We start from the raw sequence: 24,814 nt of genomic DNA, 5'->3' as shown, positions 1-24,814 counted from the left end.
TCTCACTCTTGCTTATTCGAGCGATAAAGAGGCAGTTAGCCGTTTAAATTTCGCGTTTCCCGGCAGGCCCTTTGTAAACAAACCGCCTTGATGTATCAATGTCATACTTCTGTGAAAACTTGTCAAAAAACAGTTTAAGGTACAGTATGTACAAGTTACTTTATGGTTACTAAAGGCGCTAGTGTTGCACTATAGCGGCAAAGCATTGCAGTAATACTCCCTATTCCACACTGTAACTTTCCAATCACTATACAGTTCAATTTGCAACTCTATCCACTACACAATAAGGTTCACTAGCTTTTATCGAGTTTCCGCACTACGCCGGGCGGCGGTGATGTGAGCACTTTCTTGGAGAGACGCACTTGCCCCGAGACGGGGTCGCGGCCGAAGTATTTCACTTGGATCTCGGAGCCCACGTCAAGGCCTAGTACGGATGGGTGCATTATCTGAAAAAAAAAAAAAAATCTAGATGTAGTTGATCTCGACACCCTTGACTAGATGGCGCTGAACTAAGCCAAGCATTTATTACTACTAGGAGAAATATTAAATGTTATAGTCGATTTAGACTCTCGCGCGAGCCACGAGACGAGCCGCGAGCCGAGCCACGAGACGCGAGTGTAAGCGGTGGGCTCGCGGCTCGCAAGCTCGTCGAGCTAATATAATTTAAACACTAACGGCACGGCATAAGGTTTATAACCGAATGACAAGCCGAACGTGAGTGTAAACGGTGGACTCGCGTCTCGTGGCGCGGCTCGCGGCTCGTCTCGTGGCTCGCGCGAGAGTCTAAACCGAGTGTTAAGAACGGGTCACTCACATATTACTTTACACGTGAGTGACCCGTGCTTAGTATATTTTTATATGCTGTGTCTCACTGAAGTTTTGTTATTGAAATTAGAAATGTTCAAAGTATTTGTGAATGCTCACTAGAACCCCGATGTCCTTGACCTCGACGACCTTGGCTTTATTACTTTAACTAGGTAGTAGGAATAATGAAAGTATACCTTTCTATGGTCCAACTGTGAGTTATGCACCAACGCCGCCGCCATGCTGGGATACAAGGTCAGCAGAACCCCGAGGTCATTGAGCCTGACCTCGACGACCTTGGCTTTATTACTTTAACTACTAGGAAAAATTATGAAAGTATTCGCTAGGTGCACGACTGGTGCTGCCCTCATTTTGGCGGACTTTCTACGTTAAATCTTATGGAGTAAAATTAGTTCAAGCGGCTGCCGCTAGTACTAATGTCGGACATTCCATAAGATTACCTGTGTTTGTGACGATCAGCGCCACTTCCCCCTCCACCGACTTCGCACCTTGCCAATACCTTTCTATGGTCCAACTGTGAGTTATGCACCAACGCGGGCGCCATGCCGGGATACAAGGTGACTAGAACCCCGATGTCCTTGACCTTGACGACCTTGGCTTTATTAATTTTAATAACAAAACTTCCGTGAGACAAATACATATTAAATATATTAAAAACGGGTCACTCACGTATTTTAAGTCGAAAAACGCTCGACATGTTTCACTTCGTACTTGGATTTATTACTCTAACTACTAGGAGTAATTATAGAAAGTATACCTTTCTATGATCCAACTGTGTGTAATGCACCAACGCGGGCGCCATGCCGAGATACAAGGTCAGCAGAACCCCAATATCCTTGCCCTTGATAACCTTGGCTTTATTAAATAAATAATAATATTACTTTAACTACTAAATAATGTACAAAGTATACCTTTCTATGATCCAACTGTGAGTTATGCACCAACGCCGGCGCCATGCCGGGACAAAAGGTCACCAGAACCCCGATGTCCTTGACCTCGACGACCTTGGCTTACTAAGTACTAGGAATAATGAAAGTATACCTTTCTATGGTCCAACTGTGAGTTATGCACCAACGCGGGCGCCATGCCGGGATACAAGGTCAGAACCCCGATGTCCTTGACCTCGACGACCTTGGCTTACTAAGTACTAGGAATAATGAAAGTATACCTTTCTATGATCCAACTGTGAGTTATGCACCAACGCGGGCGCCATGCCGGGATACAAGGTCAGAACCCCGATGTCCTTGACCTCGACGACCTTGGCTTACTAAGTACTAGGAATAATGAAAGTATACCTTTCTATGATCCAACTGTGAGTTATGCACCAACGCGGGCGCCATGCCGGGATACAAGGTCACCAGAACCCCGATGTCATAGACCTCGACCTTGGCTTTATTACTTTAACTACTAGGAGTAATTATAGAAAGTATACCTTTCTATGGTCCAACTGTGAGTTATGCACCAACGCCGGCGCCATGCCGGGATACAAGGTCACCAGAACCCCGATGTCCTTGACCTCGACGACCTTGGCTTTATAGATGGCGCCGAACTCCAACTCTGGAGTTCTCTCTGCGCTGAGCCACGAGTCTATTCGGGCGCGAGCCTCGTCCATCGCGGCCTGGGACGGCGCGAACACGCTGTACTTTGTTTCGTCTATTGGGGTGATCTGCGAAAAATATTATATCTTTGTCATTTGTCATCAGTGACAATCCAACCTCTAGACTGAGCTAGGGCCAATTCTTTCTTGAAACCGATGCTGCCAAAAATACGGGGGTGCGGGGGGACGAGGTGAGCGAATCCCGTGCCGTGATTGGTCCGTTCAAAGACACGGACCAATCACGGCACGGGATTGACTCGAAGATGGAGTAACGCTACCGTATGTGTGGCAGAGGGGGTAGCGCGACTATGCTATGTCTAGAGGTTGGATTGTCTGTGTTTGTCATTAATAAAATATCATTAAATAATATAAGCGGTGGTAGCCGAGTGGATATGACGTCCGACTTTCAATCCGGAGGTCGCGGGTTCAAATCCTGGCTCGTACCAATGAGTTTTTCGGAACTTATGTATGAAATATCATTTGATATTTACCACAAGCTTTTCGGTGAAGGAAAACATCGTGAGGAAACCTGCATACATCTGCGAAGAAATTCAAAATGTGTATGTGAAGTCCCCAATCCGCATTGGGCTAGCGTGGGGACTATAGCCCAAGCCCTCACGCGCATGAGAGGAGGCCTGTGCCCAGCAGTGGGACGTATATAGGCTCAAATTATTATTATTAAAATATCATTAACACGTTCACTGCCAGCGACCTGCAGCGCGATTCACCTATTTGTAGGTGCTTTTCGCTAAAATGCGGAAAATATTCTTTATTGCATACTTCACAAAGAATAAAGGCTCGTTTAGACGGCGCGCGAACTCGTATACGGTTTTAGTTACACTGCGGACCATTGAGGTTACATCAATTCAGCCGACCGATCAAATGACGCAATGTAATGAAACTCGCATGCGAGTTCTCGCACCGTCTAAATGAGCCCTATAATACAACATTTTTATTTATTTTCTGTGTCATCTATTCAACAATGAGGGTTGGTTGTTGATTGTTTATTTTCAACCAGTTGATTTACAAAAAGATGGTCAATGGACTAAACTAAATGATTTGAATTGACAAGTAGCCAATCTGTCAACGTTCTGGAATTAGGGTAAACTTCCCTACTATCAGCACCTCAGTGTGGGCATCTTTAATCTTATCAGTAGCAATGGTGACTTTCTAACAGAATAGTTTACCTTATGCAAGTAGTAATAAGTCCTTATCCAATAATGTATAGGTACAGTCAAAGAATTTAATTTCCGACCCATTTCATACCTTGTCACAGTGACAATTAATATGAAAGTCGCTAGAGATATCATAATATTGTCACTGTGACAAGGTGCAAAATGGGTGGGAAATTAAGAGCCAACAGGAGTGGTCATTTCTCCATACAAACGTACTCGACTGTTTCCTCCGTGGGTTTTGAAGCTAGAGCAGTGATTTTTTGTCAACAATTTTTTGTGACAGATTAATATTGTCAATATCTGTGTCGTTTTGCTTTTTTTGATATTTTTGTTTTTTAAGGCGCTAGAGCCCTTCAAAAATGGCCAAAATGGCCTAATTGACTATGCCGCAATGAGAGGCGTGCTATTCAAAACTGACATCAATTAGTCAAAAAAGCAAAACGGTCCGACACAGATAATGTCATAATCATTTAGATTTCCAAATTTGGTTACGATTGGTTAAGTTTTGGAGGAGGAAACAGTCGAGTACGAAACCTCGATTTTTGATATTTTTACGCAGGATTTTTCGCCTTGTCCTTATCGCACTAGTTTTAGGAGCCGCTTCCGTTAGCGAGACGGGTATATTTACCTAAAATATTTAAATCTTAGCACCTGTTTGCTCTTAAATTCTTTGAGTGTATCTGTACCTGTACTCCAGTTTCCACGTAAAGTTTCTTCAGGTTTCCGCCGCCGAGACCGAGCAGCTTCGCTCGTTTGTGGACTTCCACCTCTAACTCTTCCATCACGGGCATGTTTTCCTTACGGCCTTGCCTGTTGGTAATTTATAAACTTACGACATTTGGCTTTTTTGAACCTCTCTAAGCTGGCTCCCTTAGAGAGGTTCAATTTAAAATAGGGCTGTCCATCGCAATCCAACGCGGCAACGCAGCGAGCGTGATGGGCACCTTTGCGTCGGGGGTAGCCCGGGACGGGTTTTAGTACGTAGTTATTTTTTATATATTTAGTTTGTATTTATATTTAAGTTTTTACAATAAATTGTTAGGTACCTATTTAACAATAGACCTTACATTTTTAAATATATAGTTTAATTTAGAGGCTACCCAGAGACGCAACGAGTTTTGAAAGGTGAAAACATAGGATATTTCGTTCTATTTATTTACTAGTTTCTGCCCGCGAGTTCGTCTGCGTAGAATGATGATGACTCAAGTCTCTCAAAAGACACGGGTATCTAACAAGTTGAAGAGAATTCCAGTTTCGACTTAATTTTAAGGCCGTGCATCGAAAAATAACAGGATCTTAGAAAGGTGGCAGTGGCTAGCCCCGGAAACAAACAGTAGTGATTTTCGGATATATGTTTCTTGACTATATGATAAGAGATTTCGTAGTAGTTGAAACACGAATGCTTAAAATTTTCTCGATAGAAAATAAATCCAAACTTACGTGTTCATTTTTCGGTTTTAGCTTCGTGCAACTAGAAAACACATCCATATCCAGCACAATCCACCTTACAGCAAAGGTTTTCATCTCGTCTTAACTTTCAAAGAACTAAATATTAACTTATTATCCTTTACCGATGGATTTATTATCGATTTTTGATTTTATGAATTCAACAGCAAACGCCCATTTTACGCAGTTCGGTTTCTCTTTCTGTCATGCGTCAAAGTCATAAATGCATCATTTATGCCAGTAATGTTAGATGGCCGTCGTGCCTCAAAGAGGTAAGACCTATGTCACTTCGCGCAGCGCTCCGAATTACGTAAAATTTTAATATCCAATAAACGTTGAGTCGTAACTCCATTGAGTAGTAACGGAATCGGAGGTAAACCTATGATGGTGCCTTCTTACAGGCCTATACGTTACGCATGTGTGCGTGTTTGCTTAGCTACGTCATGCTACGTCGAACTCTATACTCTTTGTCAGTTACAACGGGTTAGGAAATTTCGACAGATATTGAAATGTATCGGTAGCTGTTTGGTATTTAGCCATCAGAATCTAACCGTAACTTTTTGCTTTATTTTTGTTTGAAAATAAAATATCTATAAGAATATATTTTTTGCTTTTTTTCTATTGTAATGATAAAAATAAATCTAGTATGTTTCATGCTCAAATAATTTAAAATAATTGAATAAATATTGAAAACTAATTGATATTATTCGTTTTAATTATTATATTATTAAGTTTGTTTGAATAAAATATTTTATTTCAATAATACGAAAAGTTATTATATTTAAGTACCACTAAAAAAGGTCCCTACTTACAAAAACTCACTTGCACGGGCCGGGGTTCGAACCCGTGACCTCCGGTTTGAAAGTCGCACGCCACTACAATTTCACATAAGTAATTTACAATGACATGATACCGTGGAAAAAGTGAATATTACAATGTACTGTGTTACTATCATTTTATAGTTTATTTTGGCTTGACAAGGAGGAATGAGAAAAACGTGCAGAGCGAGAGGATTAAATCTCTCTGTCCCTTTCTTAAAGTAGCCAATCCTAATTAAAGTCCGTCAACCAAATCTTGTCAGTAGTAAAAGGCGGCAAATTTGAAAAATCGCGGGTTAGCAACACTGTGTTCGAATAATTCCAAAATGCGTGTCATCTGTGTTTTATCTGTGGAATGTGTATCGTGAACGACAGCCGTCACCTTATTTGTTTTCATTTGGTTTTCATTCTGAATCGTTTCTGTTTCAAGAGATATTTCTGCTGTCACCATTAAATACCAATACATTAAATAAGAATAAGCAAAGCTAAGGGGCCTACAATGTACAATCATGCTCGTTGATGGTAAACATTACTAAAAATTGAGGTTATGACAAGTACATACTGGAAGAACTCTTTCGAACTTTTAAGATTATGTTCAGTTTTTTTGTTTTAGGGTTAAAAGCAGGGATGTTGCGAATATCCGCATCCGCATCTGCAACCGCGGAACATCCGCATGATTTTCAACATCCGCATCCGCATCCGCATCCGCATAAAATCGATGCGGATTTAATGCGGATGCGGATGTGGAACAGGTCGGTACAGGAACGTCTTAGCATTGGCGTAAGTGCTACACTGCTAGGTAATTTAGTCATTAACCAAAAAAACCTATTAGAAATGAGCAGTCAAGCGTGAGTGGGACTTAATGTACGGAACCCTTGGAACGCGAGTCTGACTCGCACTTGGCCGATTTTTTGAAATAAAAATTACTAAAATGTAATATTTGACGTTTTTTATGATACTATCTTGACATCCGCATCCGCATCCGCATCCGCGGATGTGAGCCTTTAAAAATCCGCATCCGCATCCGCATCCGCGGATGTCAAAAAATCGGCATCCGCAACATCCCTGGTTAAAAGGCATAAATAAAATTAAAACGTATGCCTAAATCTATCCAACAAGACCATAAATTGTGTCCTGGAAACCGTCCATAGGCCCACATGTCTAATATTTTCAGCAATCAGTACGGTTACCATCAGTTTGTCACTGACATAAACGCCGTCGAGAACGTAATTTACTTTCTATACATCTCGCTCGCACTCGCATATTAGTGCAAACGGGATGTATAGAAAGTAAATTACGTTCTCGACGGCGTTTATGTCAGTGACAAACTGATGGTAACCGTACAGTTGTGACTATTTACAAAGATGCAATATAGAATACTACAGAGTATTATGCTTGGTTGAAGTGACCCGGTAACATTGGTAACTTCATTATATTTTTTCAATTAATGACCTGAATTATAGTGTAAGCTAAAGTGACCCTTATCTTATTTACCTTTAAATTAAATAAACACCCAAATATCAGTTGTTTTATTTTTAGTATGTAATCCTATTGTACAATATATACCAATCAAAAAAATTACACAGGTATGACATATTCATCCAGAAGAGTACACTAATTTACATTAACAAGTGGCATATTATATTGTAAATAACAAATATATGCACTATCTAATTATCTGCATTTTGATATGATTTTATTTTAGTAAACATAGAAGACATAGATAGGGAACAAAGAGAATATAAGCACTACCATAGGGAGTTGTTTTTGATATCTTCAAATCTGTTCATCATTTTGATTAACATTGTTTTAACATCGCTTTTAAATTGTCCGTCCATGTTTCAAATTTTTTCAATAAACCGCGAGTGACAATTTGAATTGACGTACGCAGGGCGCGCTCAGCGGAAAAAAAAATCTTTTGGTTCGATGTACATTGCTGCTATTCTTAGCGCAATACTGCTCTTTGAGTGTTGCCCTACTTTAGTTTGCTTTACATTGCTACTGACAAGATTTGGTTGACGGACTATATGACATCTGTTTTGATATTAATTCTTTGAACATAATTTGTCGATGTTCTTTTTTATATCATCGAGAAAGATTTTTATTAAAAAAATGTGTTGAGTATATATGTTTTATTTATGTTTTTTTGGCATAAATTTCATTACTTTTGACAAATTTTGATTGTGATGACAAACGATTTGATGTGATGTGTGAAACGAACCATGTGATCAACGATTTATCTAATAAAACTTCATTTAGTCGAAAAAAATTGTTGTCTACTACCGGGTGGAAAAAAATTATGGGCCCTGGAGGGAAAGTGCCTTAAAACCTTAAGTTTGCTCATTTTACTTAAATGAAACATTATTGTTTTTAAAGAAACAACTGCATTCAAAGATTTTTGAAGTGAAAACTTCTTTAGCGGCGCTAGGAACTTTTTGAGGTGGGGAAAAAATTATAAACTCGAGACAGCGTAAGGCGATCATGTGACCGTAAGGTTTAGATGGCATTTAAATCAATAAAGAAAAACTCAATGACATTACATGAAAAAGGTTATAATCTTGTACGGGCTGAAATACGAGGATCTCACAGTATTATAACTTTATATCACTCAAATATAATTCAATAAAGCTACATCTTGATGAAATCGCTAATAAAAGTGAACTCTAGTACTGGTGAATAAAACTCAAAATATCATGACCAAATATATTTAGATGCGAGGTCTGCAAGGTAACTTTACAATTTCTATTCGAATTTTAAACAATTAACGCTATAAATTTGAATTTCGAATTTTAAACAAGCTCACTGACCAGCAATTTCGGAACCAAAAGTTTTCAATAGAAAGGAGGATGGGTCAATTATACATAGTGCTGCAGACATTTTGGACTAGTCATTGAGTTTTCACTTCTGTCGGCACTCCCGGAATGCAACACGTTGTTTTTTTTAAATTCGCTTAGTCGCGCCCGGGAATCGAACCTACTTTTTCCACACTGTATAAAATAGCACAAATGCTTTTCTTCTGGTAACTTAAATGTTCTATCTATCTTGGTGATATGTCAATGCAATCAAATAATCTGAAAAAATAATAATAACCCAATTTATGAATTCCGTTCCTTCAGAAAAATGCGAAATGTACGTACAATTTTTAGGGATATCGTACTTTTCCCAGAGACAAATTTAGTTGGCTAAGAGACATTTTCACTGATCCAAATCTGTACTAAAAATCTAACAGGACAATAAGGACTTAATCGTTTTAAGCTCAAGAGTGAGTTTTCCTAAAGCTTTTTCTAAAAATTATGTCTTTATTAACGTTAGGAGTGCACTGCAGCATATCAAATGTATGCCAAAATGTCAAGGGAGAGAACAATAAATTAAGTTTTAATTCCACTTCCACTCATCAGCAAAGTGATATAAGTATATCAGCAGTTTAAAGTTATTTTAGATTACAAAATTAGCGCATCAAAAAAATCAAAGTGCATAGAAAAAAAGTCTCCTGAGTCATAATAAAATTGATGTCTCTTGGGTCACCAGAAAAGTCACCAGGGAGAACGATGACCCAAATCACATTTAAAAGAAAAGGTAAATTTTGTGTACTACCTACGAACATTTTTCAAAAAACTATGTTTATATAACATATTAGACCCAGGATAGATCTAATACCTCTTTTCGTACCCCGGATAAAATGGTCGGCGACTAAAAAAGTAACTGAAACGTTACGTTATTAGGTTCACGATGCCGCGTTGTGCCCTTGCCTTCGTTGCGATATGTTTGGTAAGTCAGGAGACTTAAAAAATGAGCCATGATTTTGGGACATATTAACAAATATTTTTTTGAATAGGTATATATTAATTTTAGCGGACTTTAATAATTTACCAGTTAAATTAGATGTAAATACCTTTTTAGTTAATCGTTAATATGATATATTAGTAGCAGTAAAACACTTTATTGTACAAAAAGACACATAAAACATGAAAAAACACACATCCTTCGTATATGGTAGAATATATTTTTCACACTTATAAGTAAAAACCAAAACCGATACGCGATTGGGATACGCTCTTTTTGTATGGGATACAAAAAAAAATTCTCCTGGGTCACCAAGAAAAATCGACATATTAAAATAATTCACTTCGTTTTTAAGTTCTAGTCAGATTGACTTTTTGGTTATTTGAGATAAATTACAATAACGCTTAGATTTGAAAAACATGATTTTCTATTTTGTTGCGATCGACCCGGGTAATAAAAATACGGCGAATTTGAACTTTTGTTTGTTGTCGTTGTAAAATGTATTAAAAAATAATGTAGGCACCCCTGACAATTGAAATTCAAAATTATCCAGAAAAAGCGGCCAAGTGCGAGTGGGACTCGCCCATGAAGGGTTCCGTATTTAGGGGATTTATGACGTATTAAAAAACAACTACTTACTAGATCTTGTTCAAACCAATTTTCGGTGGAAGTTTGCATGGTAATGTACATCATATATTTTTTTTTAGTTTTATCATTCTCTTATTTTAGAAGTTACAGGGGGGGGACACACATTTTACCACTTTGGAAGTGTCTCTCGCGCAAACTATTCAGTTTAGAAAAAAATGATGTTAGAAACCTCAATATCATTTTTGAAGACCTATCCATAGATACCCCACACGTATGGGTTTGATGAAAAAACATTTTTTGAGTTTCAGTTCTAAGTATGGGGAACCCCCAAAAAAAAATTTTTTTTCTATTTTTGTGTGAAAATCTTAATGCGGTTCACAGAATACATCTACTTACCAAGTTTCAACAGTATAGTTCTTATAGTTTCGGAAAAAAGTGGCTGTGACATACGGACGGACAGACGGACAGACAGACAGACAGACAGACATGACGAATCTATAAGGGTTCCGTTTTTTGCCATTTGGCTACGGAACCCTAAAAATGAGTGTTTCAAAAAGGCACCCTGTATTCCTTACATACCTAAATAATCTCTTATTCAATAAAACATATAATTACTAAACACTGTGATTTATTTCAAATAAATGCAAATCGATCGGATAAAAGATATTAATACCTACCTATACAACAATGAATACGAGTACAGTCAGCTGCAATAATATGTTACACACCGAAGGCCGTTTCGCGGTAGATCATGTTAGATCTTATTTGTAGAGCCATAAGCAGAGATGCGATTTATTTGAAATACTTCTATTTAAAATGCAAATACAAAATGCAAAATACCTATTTTGTATTTTGCATTTAAATGCCTTTTAGTAAAAAACATTTTGTATTTTATTTGAAATACTTTTCGAGATGTATTTTGCATTTTTAATATTCATTTCAAAATGCAAAATACTTTGTGATTAAGTTTAGCCAACATTACCAGTCAAACAAAATGAAAAGAACGAATGACGCTTGTATTGCCGAATTTGACCGATAGAGGCGTCTGCTAGCCATGCGCGCCCTTTTTTTTCTTTGGTCAGAGTGCGCGCCTATAGCCGTTTAGACTCGCGGCTCGGCTCGCGGCGCGTCTCGTGGCTCGCCTCGACACACTCGCATTCGGCTTGTCATTCGGTTATAAACCTTATGCCGTGCCGTTAGTGTTTAAATTATATTAGCTCGACGAGCTTGCGAGTCACGAGAGTCTAAACCGGCTATTATGTCTGACTAGTGTCAATGTGAAACGAAAATGAGGAACATTATCTATTCTATGGCTATTCTCGTGATAAATACCTAAAATAAATAAAAATATCTGAGATTTGGTCAAAAGGTATTTTATTTTGAAAAAGTATTTTGAAAATACCTATTTTGCATTTAGCATTTGAAATACAAAACGCAAAACTATTTGGTATTTTGCATTTGAAATAGTAAATCTGAAAAGTATTTTGCATTTTGTATTTAAATGCTTTTTTAAAACCATTTTGTACATCTCTGGCCATAAGAGCGTGTCACATATTTTTGCGGCCGTCGAAGAGTAACATAACATATTATTGCAGGTGACTGTACCTATGAAAAATTCGAGTGTTAAAAAGCATTTCAACCAAAGCATTTATAATAATAACGACTATGGACGCCTGCAACCCCAGGGGTATTGTAACCCCATAACAATAAGGTTGAAATTTGCATTTAGTGACCGCAAAGTCAGGTGAGCGTAATCAAGTAAATCACTTTTCATCATATTTTATCAAAAATAATCTCTTTTCTGTTCTTGTGCTATTTTCTTATTATCAATACTCTTAACTTATATGCTATATACGCTGCTGCTTCTATGCTGTTAACATCTTCCAAAACAACAATAAATATTCAGGTTTATTAATTAATTATTTTATTGTTTGCTATTATGAACAAGTAACAACGCCATCTGTTTCAATTTTTTCCGAATTTAAGTTTATGGCCGACCGCAGCGACCGCGTATAATGGTAGTTAACTTCTGTAACGTTAGATGGTGCTAAAAGGTCACACAAACTTCACGTGCGGCGCGAAGCGTTTCCATGTGTGCGTGTTAGCGGGGAGGGAAGAACTAGCGGGCGTGGTTTACGAAGCGCCAGACGCGGCTGCAGTAGGCCCTTAACCTTTTCGATGCCACGACGGATAAATCCGAACCGCAGGTCCAACGCTAAACAGAGCAACATAGATCTACGTGCATATAATTATAACTGCATATGCATAAAGTTCAATTTCAGTTTTGACACTTCGATGACGTGGCGTCCGAGTGACAGCTTTTGTGTTTGACATGTTTGACGTCTTCGAAAAGGTTAAGTCTTAAATCAGAGGGCTCAAAGGACTCCAGTCTTAACCAACACGACCAGTACCTGGGTTGACTGATGCACTGGTTCATGATACCAATGATACTGCTCTTGGCGTCGCAGGCCCTCTGCACGGACTCCATGACGACCTTGAGCGGCAGGCCCGGCAGCTTCACGTCTGCCTGCAGTGCCGTGATGCCACTACATGCCACTTACCTTATCTTCCCCATATCATTAGAAAGAGAGCTAGCGAGGCGTCTTGTTGCAAAATTTTCAATAAACAAGATATAAAAGTAATGTTGAGTCTTATTGCCAAGCGAGTACGAAGCGAGGTGTGTTTCAGCTTAAGTAAAAATGGCTTTCTAATGTCCATCTGCCCGCGTAGCCAACGTGCCAATCGCTTACGCTCCGTAGCGATCGAAACGCAACTGTCACTGTCGCACTAATATGGAGGAGTCAGAGAGACACAAAGCGTTTCGTAGTCGAAGCGATAGCGATTGTCGGCTTGGCTCACAGATTCTCGTGAAAATTGAGCTTGGTCGATAATTTTATGGAGTCTTTCTCACCTGGGTTGACTGATGCACTGGTTCATGATACCAATGATACTGCTCTTGGCGTCGCAGGCCCTCTGCACGGACTCCATGACGACCTTGAGCGGCAGGCCCGGCAGCTTCACGTCTGCCTGCAGGGCCGTGATGCCACTACATGCCACTTACCTTATCTTCCGCATATCATTAGAAAGAGAGCAAGCGAGGCGTCTTGTTGCAAAATTTTCAATAAACAAGATATAAAAGTAATGTTGAGTCTTATTGCCAAGCGAGCACGAAGCGAGGTGTGTTTCAGCTTAAGTAAAAATGGCTTTCTAATGTCCATCTGCCCGCGTAGCCAACGTGCCAATCGCTTACGCTCCGTAGCGATCGAAACGCAACTGTCACTGTCGCACTAATATGGCAGAGTCATAGAGAGACACAAAGCGTTTCGTAGTCGAAGCGATAGCGATTGTCGGCTTGGCTCACAAATTCTCGTGAAAATTGAGCATGGTCGATAATTTTACGGATGTTTTCTAACCTGGGTTGGCTGATGCACTGGTTCATGATACCAATGATACTGCTCTTGGCGTCGCAGGCCCTCTGCACGGACTCCATGACGACCTTGAGCGGCAGGCCCGGCAGCTTCACGTCTGCCTGCAGCGCCGTGATACCTCTACTGGTGCCGGCGACCTTGAAGTCCATATCGCCCATGTAGTCTTCTATACCCTGGGGAATTAAGAGCCAACAGGAGTGGTCATTTCTCCATACTAACGTACTCGACTGTTTCCTCCGTGGGTTTTGAAGCTAGAGCAATGATTTTTTCAACACAGATTAATATTGTCAATATCTGTGTCGAACCGTTTTGCTTTTTTTGATGTTTTTGTTTTTTAAGGCGCTAGAGCCCTTCAAAAATGGCCAAAATGGCCTAATTGACTATGCCGCAATGAGAGGCGTGCTATTCAAAACTGACATCAATTAGTCAAAAAAGCAAAACGGTCCGACACAAATAATATCATAATCATTTAGATTTCCAAATTTGGTTACGATTGGTTAAGTTTTGGAAGAGGAAACAGTCGAGTACGAAACCTCGATTTTTGGTATTTTTACGCAGGATTTTTCGCCTTGTCCTTATCGCACTAGTTTTAGGAGCCGCTTCCGTTAGCGAGACATATATTTACCTAAAATATTTTAATCTTAGCTCCTGTTGGCCCTTAAAGTGGATTTAGTTGTTGTAACTTGTACAAACACGTAGAAAATACTGCCTATGTCAATTTTTGGGCGTAGGTTGCTGAGCACGAGCAGACCCTAGGCACTAGGCAGTGTCAGTCCCAGTGAGCCCTGGCAAAACAGACAGAGTCAGCATCAAAAGTTTCTCTAACCGCCCAGAGACCTATAAAAAGGTCTGCTGTTGCATTCTAATTTGAACTTTGTGTTGACAAGATAAAATTTCATTTTGCTTGGCAATGTTTGACGTACGGGCGGCTAGAGGTTAGATAAAAACAAAGTGAAAAAAAATTTCTAAACACATCTCTATTCTTATCATTACACGGTTGTTGCTGACTGCTGATCGAAAGCATAAAACAATTTTTTTTATGGAAATCAGTTTAAAATCGAGGAATTGAAAAGTGATTCGGTGATATTTCACAACATGGTCTAAAAACACATAAACTTTTAGCATTTTAGGCATATTTTTATCTAAGCCGTCTACAATTAAGTCAATTAACCTTCTCAGAGAGCATACTAAACACCGCTTTAAAAAAAAGCCTAAAATACCTTAATTATTATTTCAATCTACTTTTAAGCCATAAGGTAATTGCTAAAATAAAGCCACTTCGTAGGTTGTAAAAAGTTCATTGATATTTACTGGCTTCTGGTATTATTTAGGGACTCACTCACTAACAAATCCGTCAGTGGGACGCCCGCGTCTAAAAGTCTCACTAACAAACAAACTCACTCACTAACAAATCCGTGAGTATCCTGTAGTCAGCCACATGCGAGTTGCCGTCAGCGCGGGTCACGAGGCCTATTGCGATGCCAGCCGCGGGGCTGGTCAGTGGGACGCCCGCGTCTAAAAGTCTCACTAACAAACAAACTCACTCACTAACAAATCCGTGAGTATCCTGTAGTCAGCCACATGCGAGTTGCCGTCAGCGCGGGTCACGAGGCCTATTGCGACGCCGGCGGCGGGACTGGTCAGCGGGACGCCCGTGTCTAAAAGTCTCACTAACAAACAAACTCACTCACTAACAAATCCGTGAGTATCCTGTAGTCAGCCACATGCGAGTTGCCGTCAGCTCGTATCACGAGTCCTATTGCGACGCCGGCCGCGGGGCTGGTCAGTGGGACGCCCGCGTCTAAAAGTCTCACTAACAAACAAACTCACTAACAAATCCGTGAGTATCCTGTAGTCAGCCAAATGCGAGTTGCCGTCAGCTCGTGTCACGAGCCCTATTGCGACGCCAGCAACGGGGCTGGTCAGCGGGACGCCCGCGTCTAAAAGTCTCACTAACAAACTCACTCACTAACAAATCCGTGAGTATCCTGTAGTCAGCCACATGCGAGTTGGCGTCAGCGCGGGTCACGAGTCCTATTGCGACGCCGGCCGCGGGACTGGTTAATGGGACGCCCGCGTCTAAAAGGGCGAGAGAGCCTCCGCATACGGACGCCATTGAGCTTGAACCTGAAAAAAAAAACTCCATTTTAGGTCTTTATTTATTTGTTTAGAAACTCTACGGCGGCATAGAGAAATATAGTAAGACAAGAGTGCTCACTCCATACATCAGTTCAGACTATTAATTTCAGTGTCTACATCTAGCATCGAGTACCGGAAGTATCAGTACTGCTACTTGACAATAGATGTAGCACCGATCGGAAATTCTTATCTCAACATCATAAATAAGACTTTCCGGTCGGTGCTACATCTATTGTCAAGTAGTAGTACTGATACTTCCGGTACACGATGCTAGATGCTAATAGTCTTTTTGGTACTAAAACTGATGTATGGAGTGAGCACTCTATGTATTTTTTTCTCTATGGCGGCGGTATAGTAATACAATTATAGGTTTTTTTTAGATACTTGTATTATATAACTAAACTTCAACGATATAATTGGCACCGAAAGCAAATAACACCATTAGAATAATACATTAGCATCACCACCATGTAAAATATGAACCTTCTAAAATAGTTATTTTCGATACAAGTGCAAAAAGAGGAAATTCGAAACGAGTGGCGATAATTTAAAACACGATCGAAGAGAGTGTTTTAAATCGACACGAGTTGCGAATTACCTATTCGCACGTGTATCGAACAACGTTTTACAGTACATATGGCACTTTAAAGTTTCGACATACGCACGAAAAGTGCTATTTTACGCACTAGTGCGGAAAAGTAGCCCATATGCGCTGTAAAAATATTTTCACTAGTCAGAACAAACAACACCGCTTTTAAGTAGTTTAAAAAAATACCACTAAAATTTTGGCCATATCCTTGCTCCCAAGCGTGACCATGAAATATTTCGATGGACCATCTTCCCCGGAATTACCCTAGATGACAATTTTACAATATAAGTATTGGCACAGGGCGGACACGCCATACATCAAAAATGATTTGCGTTTATATGTGTGCGCGGCACGTCTGTACACGCGTCATTGAGTTTCTGACGGAATCCTGACATGCTCTCAGTAGAGCGACTTACGCACACATTCATGTCGCGGGCGAGGTAATCCGAATCGGGGCGGGGCGGTGCGTGTCCGTTCTGTATGATAATACTATTACTTATTCTGTGGTATTGGTCTATAATTCTCTTCGATCAACACGGAAGGGATGCGGCATTCGCACTATTTCCCCTCTGCCTAGGTACAAGATCAACTGATCTAGCGCGGGTAATAAAACTAGTTGTGCTCGGATTTTAAACTAGACCGAGTCCAGACGCGCGAGTGAACACAGCAGCAGAAAAAATAATAATTGCTCGGTTTTTTGTTGTAAAAAGAGGTTGGGGACATCAAATTTACAAAAAGAAGGTGTTACATTTCACATATAATATTTTTTTTACATATCATACGTTTCATTACATTTAAACACAATTATTATATTTTAGTCTCATGAAATTGTTGGATTTATCGATTTTGCTCGCCCAGTACAAATTGCGGATCGGTCGAGCGACAAATCCGACTTCTCATCTCTCAGAATACAATAACATTCTTCGACGTAACTGTGTTAGTGTGCGTGTTGTCACACTTGTGACTCGTCCGTACAGAAAAAGAGATCGAGGTTTGCAAGATTTGTCTTTGACGTGTGTCATTTTGTATGTATTTGTGTCGTCATTACAGATTGGATTTTGTATGTAAGTGTGTGAGAAGTGCGACTGTGTGCACGTTCCCCGCCGCGAAAAATGGCAGAATGATTTGAATGTCAAGATATCGCTTGGGCCTATCCCTTCCGACGTGTCGGAAGCCCGTGTTGATCGAAGATAATTCTATATGAACTTACCGTTAGACTCTAGTACTTCAGCAGTAAGCCTGACAGCGTAGGGCTGCGGTGGTACAACTGGCAGCAGCCCTCTCTCGGCTAGGGCTCCGTGGCCCGCCTCGCGGCGCCCGGGGGCTCCGCCGCGGCCCACTTCCCCGGTCGCGTAGGAGGGGAACTCGTAGTGGAGGAAAAAGCTTTTCTCTTTTATACCGCTTGAAAAAAAAAATTTAATTTTGACATTTAAGGCCGAGCCACACCGGCTGCGTGTGCACGCTGCAGCTCAGTCATGCGTGCAATAAAATAAAATACTCCTGCGACAGTACCTACATCATGTGACTCCCGTTGCAAATGGAAGCAGCTCACCTAATGCCGCCATTGCAATTATTACACATATAACATGCCTGGTTAATACCTAACATCGATTTGTTCCCACAGGCCAAATTATTTATATAAGACGTATTTTTTTGTAATCTTTGTGCTATGTTGTAAATATACATTCGTATTGACGAAAGATTTTAATTAGTTTTTCTTTTATCACTGAATCCATATTAAAAACCAGCACGCGCACCGACCGAGTTGTAAATAAATACAAGCGAGCTGCGCGTGTACACGCACAGCACCTATGCAGCACCGAGCTGTGCGTGTCCGAACCTGCTCGGTTCGCCCTCTCATAGGGATCGCAGTTAAACACAACGTCATCACTGCACGCAACGAAGCGACGTTGCCGCTCCGCTGCGTGGACGCGTGCACGCAGTACGCAGCTGGTTTGTCTCGTCGGAGCTGCGTTGCGTGCAAGTCACGCGTACGCGCACGTCACGCAAGCGGTGTGTCCTCTCTTATGTTTTTTCGTATTCTACAACGCAGCGGGACGCGTACGTGTACGTGCACGTCACGCACACGCATCCGGTGTGGCTTGGCCTTTATCAAGGATTATTTGTGCATTATTAAATTATACAACGGGACTTAATCGCGTGTCTAAGTTTTAAGATTTACCTCCGAATATCGACAGTCGATAAATCGAATATCGTTAGTGTTGTGTGTCGACGGAGTGACATCCCTAGTGCGCAAAACGTTCAAGCGGATAAACAAGACCAAGTGCGGGTAGTTCGAAAAACTCGCGCGGTTAGACGATGCTGATGTCAACTTAAGCCAGTCTTCTCCGAGACCACGGGGACAACGCCGTCCTCGAAACGTCGGAGGTAAATCTTAAAACTTAGATACGCGATTAAGTCCCGTTGTATAATTTAATAATGTGTAAAAATCGTGAAAGTTTAAATCAGGATTATTTGTGCGTAACTGCAATAGAGTATTTGACTACTAGCTCAATCAGTTTCTTTTTTTCGAACTGTCAAAACGATTGCGCTACTATGGAATTTATATGAAACACTGGCATGTGACGTCACAATCAAATTACCTACTCTTTATAGTTTTATACGGGTTGTAAAATAGAAATTGTGTCTAAAAATAACTGCTGTCTACGTTTCTCTATTAATCCTCTGGTGCTTTATTTTATGCAAATAATTTATTTTAAATACAGTCAAATACCCTATTCGATATGAATAAGAATTACCTAGTGAGCATAGTGAGTGTGTCCATCTTTAGCGCACTCTCCGGGGAATCAAAAGCGACTGTGCACAGCACCTGGGTTTGCCCGCGCTGGAACACCGCGCTGCCGTGTAGTGGCTCGTATAGTCCCACCTAAAATACAATCCTAATTACTTATTGCAGAAATAGACAGAAAAAAAAACCAATCCTACAAAGTTGTTGTTTTTTCTAAGTTCATCCAGCCGTCTGCCATCACATCCAGTATGTCTCAAAGATTATATCCCAAAACATTTGGCCAAGATGACTGCAGAAGAGTTCTTGAAGCTGTTCTCTATAGACTATATCACCATGTAGCTAATCCAGAACTGTTAAAGGTCTGATAGCCATACGTATATGCCCTAGGGTTTACACACATGACAACTAATCTTCCTGCATCAAGCACATCTTGTCTCCGTCTCAAAAATCATGTCCCAGAATGTTTGTCGCAGATGACTGGTGAAGCATTCCTTCAGCTGACCAGGGTCGCCTTCTCGAAGCTGATCTAGAACTGTCTGATGATGGTTTGACACCATACATACCTGACAACTGATCTTCCTAAGTTCATCCAATCGTCTGCCATCACATCGAGTATCCATCTCAAAGATCATGTCCCAAAATGTCTGCCGCAGATAACTGTTGAAGCATTCTGTTGCTTCTTGACGCTGATCTAGAACTGTCTGATGATGGTTTGACACCATACATACCTGACAACTGATCTTCCTAAGTTCATCTAAGCGTCTGCCATCACATCTTGTCTCCGTCTCAAAGATCATGTCCCGGAATGTTTGACGAAGATGACTGCTGAAGCATTCCTGCAACTGACCAGCACCCTCTTCTCGGAGCTGATCGAGGACTGTCTGCCGAAGGTCTGATATTGCGATGTCACGGGAGGTTTTGTCGTGGGAAAAATCACTGAAAAAGGGATATATGTAAAAAAAATCTTAGTCTTAGAATAAATTTTAAAGTGGAAAAATAACTGTCTTGGGTGAGACTTGAACTCACGGCCTCTGGATACGGAGCATAAGCTTAATAGCAGCGTTCGCAGACGTTTCTGCTTGTTAAAAATCCATTTTTTTAGTGTTAATTTGTCCTGTATCACAGACGACATGAATAGGAGTGATGATGGCGGGTGACCGAGATGTATGGAAGAGAAAAATTAATTTCAATTTAGTTTATTCAAGTAGGCATATTACAATGCGCTTATGAACGTCAAATAAAGCTACACCGGCTCCAACCCTACACCTCTGCCTTGAGACGATTTAAATCCCCCCTCAATTGGAGGAGGGTATCCCAATATGGGACCGGCAACAAACTGGGCGGGACACATATTAATAGGCTCACCTTAAAATTTCTCTAATCTTCATAGTAGACAGTGTCTTGACAGCATCCACAACGTTCTGTGGGACAGGTATCTGCGTATCGTACTCTCTCTTTGTCTTGCCGTGTTCCTTTTGCAATTTCTCGATGCCGCGGACTATGTGCATTGCTTCCTTGGTTCCTAATCATATAATAGTTTTAAAATTAACTTAGGTTACACTGAGTTCTATATTTATTAAATTAATAACGATACAAAATGAGCGTAAATTGAAGTAAATAACATAAACGTAAACTAGCTTATTTAAATAAACTAGAACTACAAATAAATTAAAGTTAACCAGGGTTGGAAATGATAATTATCAATGATAGCTATCATGATATTTATCGCGATTTTTATGCATGATAATTATCGATTTGATAGTAACCTAAAATTTATAAAATGCGGTATGTTTAAAAACAAATCGCGCGTGTATTGGAACATTGATTTTCTTATATTTTAATCATTTCAATGGTTAATAAAAAAACTAATCAATATTAGGTCAGTTATCATTTGTACATAGCAAAAAACGCCCCAATAATTATTTATTACTATCAAAGAATCCAAAGAAAATAAATATAGCACTATCCATATCCATACCTGGGTAATTTATCGCGATAATTATTTCGAACCCTGAAGTTAACACATTAGATTATTTTATTTTATTTTTATTTTATTTTATTAGAAGACCAACAGCTTTAACAAACTATATAGACTTATAACTAGGATACAATCATGAAGCCAATAACAGGTCTCCCTAACAGATACAATTGAAAATATTACGGATTTGCTTAGGTACTAGGTTATAGTAGGTATTACACAATTGTGTGTGCGTCGACTGTGCGTGTGTGTGTGTGTGTGTGTGTGTGTGTGTGTGTGTGTGTGTGTGTGCGCGCGCGTGTGTGTGTGTGTTCACTCCTCCACTTGATTGTTATTAATTTTTATCACAATCGCAGCTTTAAACGATTTTTTATTATTGTGCAAAAATTACATAATATGTACATGTACCTACTCTACTCCAATCCATTTTATCCACTGTAATACCACAGAATAACTAATAGTACTGTAATACATAAGAATGTAACAAAAAGAACTTACCATACCTGTTTTGATGGCCTTGAGCAGATCCTGTTGCAGTATGTCATTGGCGCTGCCCTCCAGCATCACGACCAGGTTTTGTGAGGTCGCAGCTACGACTAAGTTTAACTGGGACGTCTGTAGATCCTTGCGGGTGGGGTTGATGATCACTTCGTTGTCTATCAGGCCTAGTCTGGAAAGGGCAAAAATTAAAACAAGAATTTATGTTGTGTCATAGAATAAGTAATAGTATTATCATACAGAACGGACACGCACCGCCCCGCCCCGACTCGGATTACCTCGCCCCGCGACTGGCCGCGACATGAATGTGTGCGTAAGTCGCTCTACTGAGAGCATGTCAGGATTCCGTCAGATACTCAATGACGCGTGTACAGACGTGCCGCGCACACATATAAACGCAAATCATTTTTGATGTATGGCGTGTCCGCCCTGTGGTTGTGTTGATTCTTTAGAATGCTGATTTCTTCATGCATGTGTTAAAATAATTAATTTTATACAGGTTTAGGTTTAAAATGTTTCTGCTACATTGATTCTCAACGTGCACACTAACGCCACTGCTAAATAATCGTGATTATTTAAATTTAATTAAAGATATTTAAGAAAGGGGGCCGCTACGTAATGTATCTTGTATTAAAGTACCTTTTGAATACAGCAAACTAGTTTTTATGTTGCGGGATTCGTGAATCTATGCGTCTAAAGTTAAAACGGCCGTTTTTGTTTTGAGTTCACAATGAGGCTGAGTTTTTGTGCAAAATACTGATTGAACTTTAATTTGAATGAAAAAATATTTTGATTTATCGGTTTTGATCTCTGAGCCCTTGATATATAATTTGGCTTACCTGACAGCCCCAATAGGTCCGTTCCACGGCACATCAGACAACGCCAACGCAGCACTGGCAGCATTGATGGCAACCGTCTCTGGAGGGTTCGTTGAGTCTACAGCCAGCATGTTGCAGACTATTTGTGTGTCGTAGAAGTAGTTGTTTGGAAAGAGGGGCCGGAGTGAACGGTCTATCAGGCGGGAGGTGAGGATTTCGCGCTCTGTGGGACCTGGTGGAAATATTTCTCTTAAAGACCAATTGTTTAAAATTTATTGGATTGAAATATTATCTTTTTATCATCAAAACATTAACTAATAACTGAAAATAACACAAATTAACATAAAATAATAACTTAATTTTCTATATCCAGATCTGCACTTGCAAAGTTTAAAATTACGGCAGCGCTAACCTAGTTAGGCTATTCGAAATAGATAGACGCCCCTCTCTACTGTCTACGGCGCCCCACACAGTTTTGGAACCCCTGTTCTATAATATGTAACTGCCTGGCAACAGTAAAATATAATGTGCATGGAAAATTTTAAATTTAATATACTGATTTTAGGGGGTTCCCTACGGAATGTAAAGGGAAGGGAAGTATAATTTTACTCTCAACCAAATAAAAGTGATTACCATTATATTTTGAACAATATGATTTGGTAGAAGGGTCCAAATACTGCTTGCAACCCTGACAAATAACGCACTTACCCAGTTCTCTCCTCAAGAAATTAGTAGGTATTCGTCCAGCTGCTGCTGCTTTCTGCCTATAGTCCACAACCAGCGGCAGGAACGTACTGCTGCTCTGCTTAGCTTGGGACACCACTGTAGCCAGCACACTGGTGTTCCCGAGCGTGGCCACACAGGCGCCATCGGCGAAGCGCGCATACTGACCCGTTGATAGCTTTAGCGAAGTTCTGCATATGAAAATAATATTTATCCACATTTTCATAATGTTACTTTGTTTAGAGGCTGTTAAAATGCATGTTAACGATAAATAACGGAATTAATTAAGGTAGTTATGTTTAAGGGGTTTAAAGGGTAACAGTTCCAATGTTAAGCTAACCTAACATAACCTAAAAATGTGAATACTTACTCATTTGAAAATGGGATGTCTATCTTTCCCACCGACGCTTGTGTTGAGAGAACATTATAATGGAAACTTGCCCTTGCTTTTAACTTAGATAGAAGCCTGTGTTTGGATAACATCTTTTAATATTTCGGCAATGGGTCAAGGAAGGGCATTAATAACAAATACACCAGTATATTGAACCGAACGGCCTTTAGCCGTGTTTACGTTATAAGGGTAATCTAATTTCTGTAAAACTAATAGAAGAAAGATCGGAAATATTTATAAAATCAAAAATTCTATTAATTTTTAAGTTTTCTCCTTCTCTGCCGAATTTCAATAGACGTTTTTTGACGTTTCCATTTCAAACTTGTTTCAAAGTTCAAGTAGATTGACATCGTTTTGAACTAACCAAGTTTTACCTTTGAGTATATAGCCTAAGGAGATGTGATAACGTAAACTCTTCGAACAAATTTTTTCGCCACTTTAAGCGGGGGGCGAGGTAAACACCTACAGCACACCACCAAAAGATAAGTAACTCAACAGACACAGATTTTGCTGTTGCGACAAACACACACTACAAAAAAATTCAACACATCAAAAATTACACGCACACAGACAGAGTTTTCACATAACTATGTAGCATACATACGAACATGATAGTGATGGGTCACATCTGAAGAATGTGTCAAATCAGTTTGATGAATGAACTGAATTGGCTTATACTATTTATTATAAAATTGTAAAAATGAAAATTCTGTACATTGAAGATATTAGGTAGCCAATAAAATGATTGTTTATTTTGTATGTATGGCTGTCTGTATTTGTGTCTTAGCCCGCACGCACAGCTAAACTGTGGAATGAACTGTCGCCCGCGGGTTTTCCGGGCTGATACATAGGTAAAGATATCGTCCCATAGAAAATTTGAATTTCGCGCCTTTTTTTACTGACATTATTTGCTTGATCAGCTATATTAAACAAACTGCAGTGATTGAATGAATGAATGATTCATTCAATCATTCAAATGTTGAGTCGCTTTCTTGACTTTGTCACATCCCTTAAGACCGATTCGTCCCCGTACCACTGTATTCATGTTTACATTTTTCTGTCGTTTATGTATCGCAACGGTTTTTTCTTTAAATGGAGATTGTACTTCAATATACATTTAATAGTTAGTATAAATACTTATTTATGATAGGAAACTCGATCTTGTTGCGAATTTGAGCTATCAGATCGCCTTTTACACGATAATACTGCACAAGTCACCATTTTTTAAGAGAAACGTCTCGCGACACGGAACGATGCAAAATAAGAATA

At 39.8% G+C, this 24,814-nt stretch overlaps 2 protein-coding genes across 2 annotated transcripts in view; both read right to left on the bottom strand.

Annotated features, from left to right (window-relative positions):
- LOC134655832 (molybdopterin synthase sulfur carrier subunit) overlaps positions 1–24,814 on the bottom strand; it is a 226,791-nt gene that overhangs the window by 160,877 nt on the left and 41,100 nt on the right. The window lies entirely within an intron of this gene.
- On the bottom strand, positions 223–23,789 carry LOC134655844 (polyribonucleotide nucleotidyltransferase 1, mitochondrial). Its single transcript, XM_063511335.1, is given in 13 exon segments — positions 223–446; positions 2,258–2,491; positions 4,284–4,425; positions 13,646–13,833; positions 15,630–15,787; positions 17,599–17,789; positions 19,148–19,275; positions 19,866–20,073; positions 20,503–20,659; positions 21,619–21,785; positions 22,453–22,663; positions 23,140–23,345; positions 23,525–23,789. Coding segments are annotated over 13 exon segments (2,256 nt in total). The 5' UTR covers positions 23,638–23,789; the 3' UTR covers positions 223–293.

The sequence above is a fragment of the Cydia amplana genome, chromosome 17, assembly GCF_948474715.1.
Source record: "Cydia amplana chromosome 17, ilCydAmpl1.1, whole genome shotgun sequence".
Taxonomy (NCBI): domain Eukaryota; kingdom Metazoa; phylum Arthropoda; class Insecta; order Lepidoptera; family Tortricidae; genus Cydia; species Cydia amplana.
This window is presented reverse-complemented; position numbering and strand designations above follow the sequence as displayed.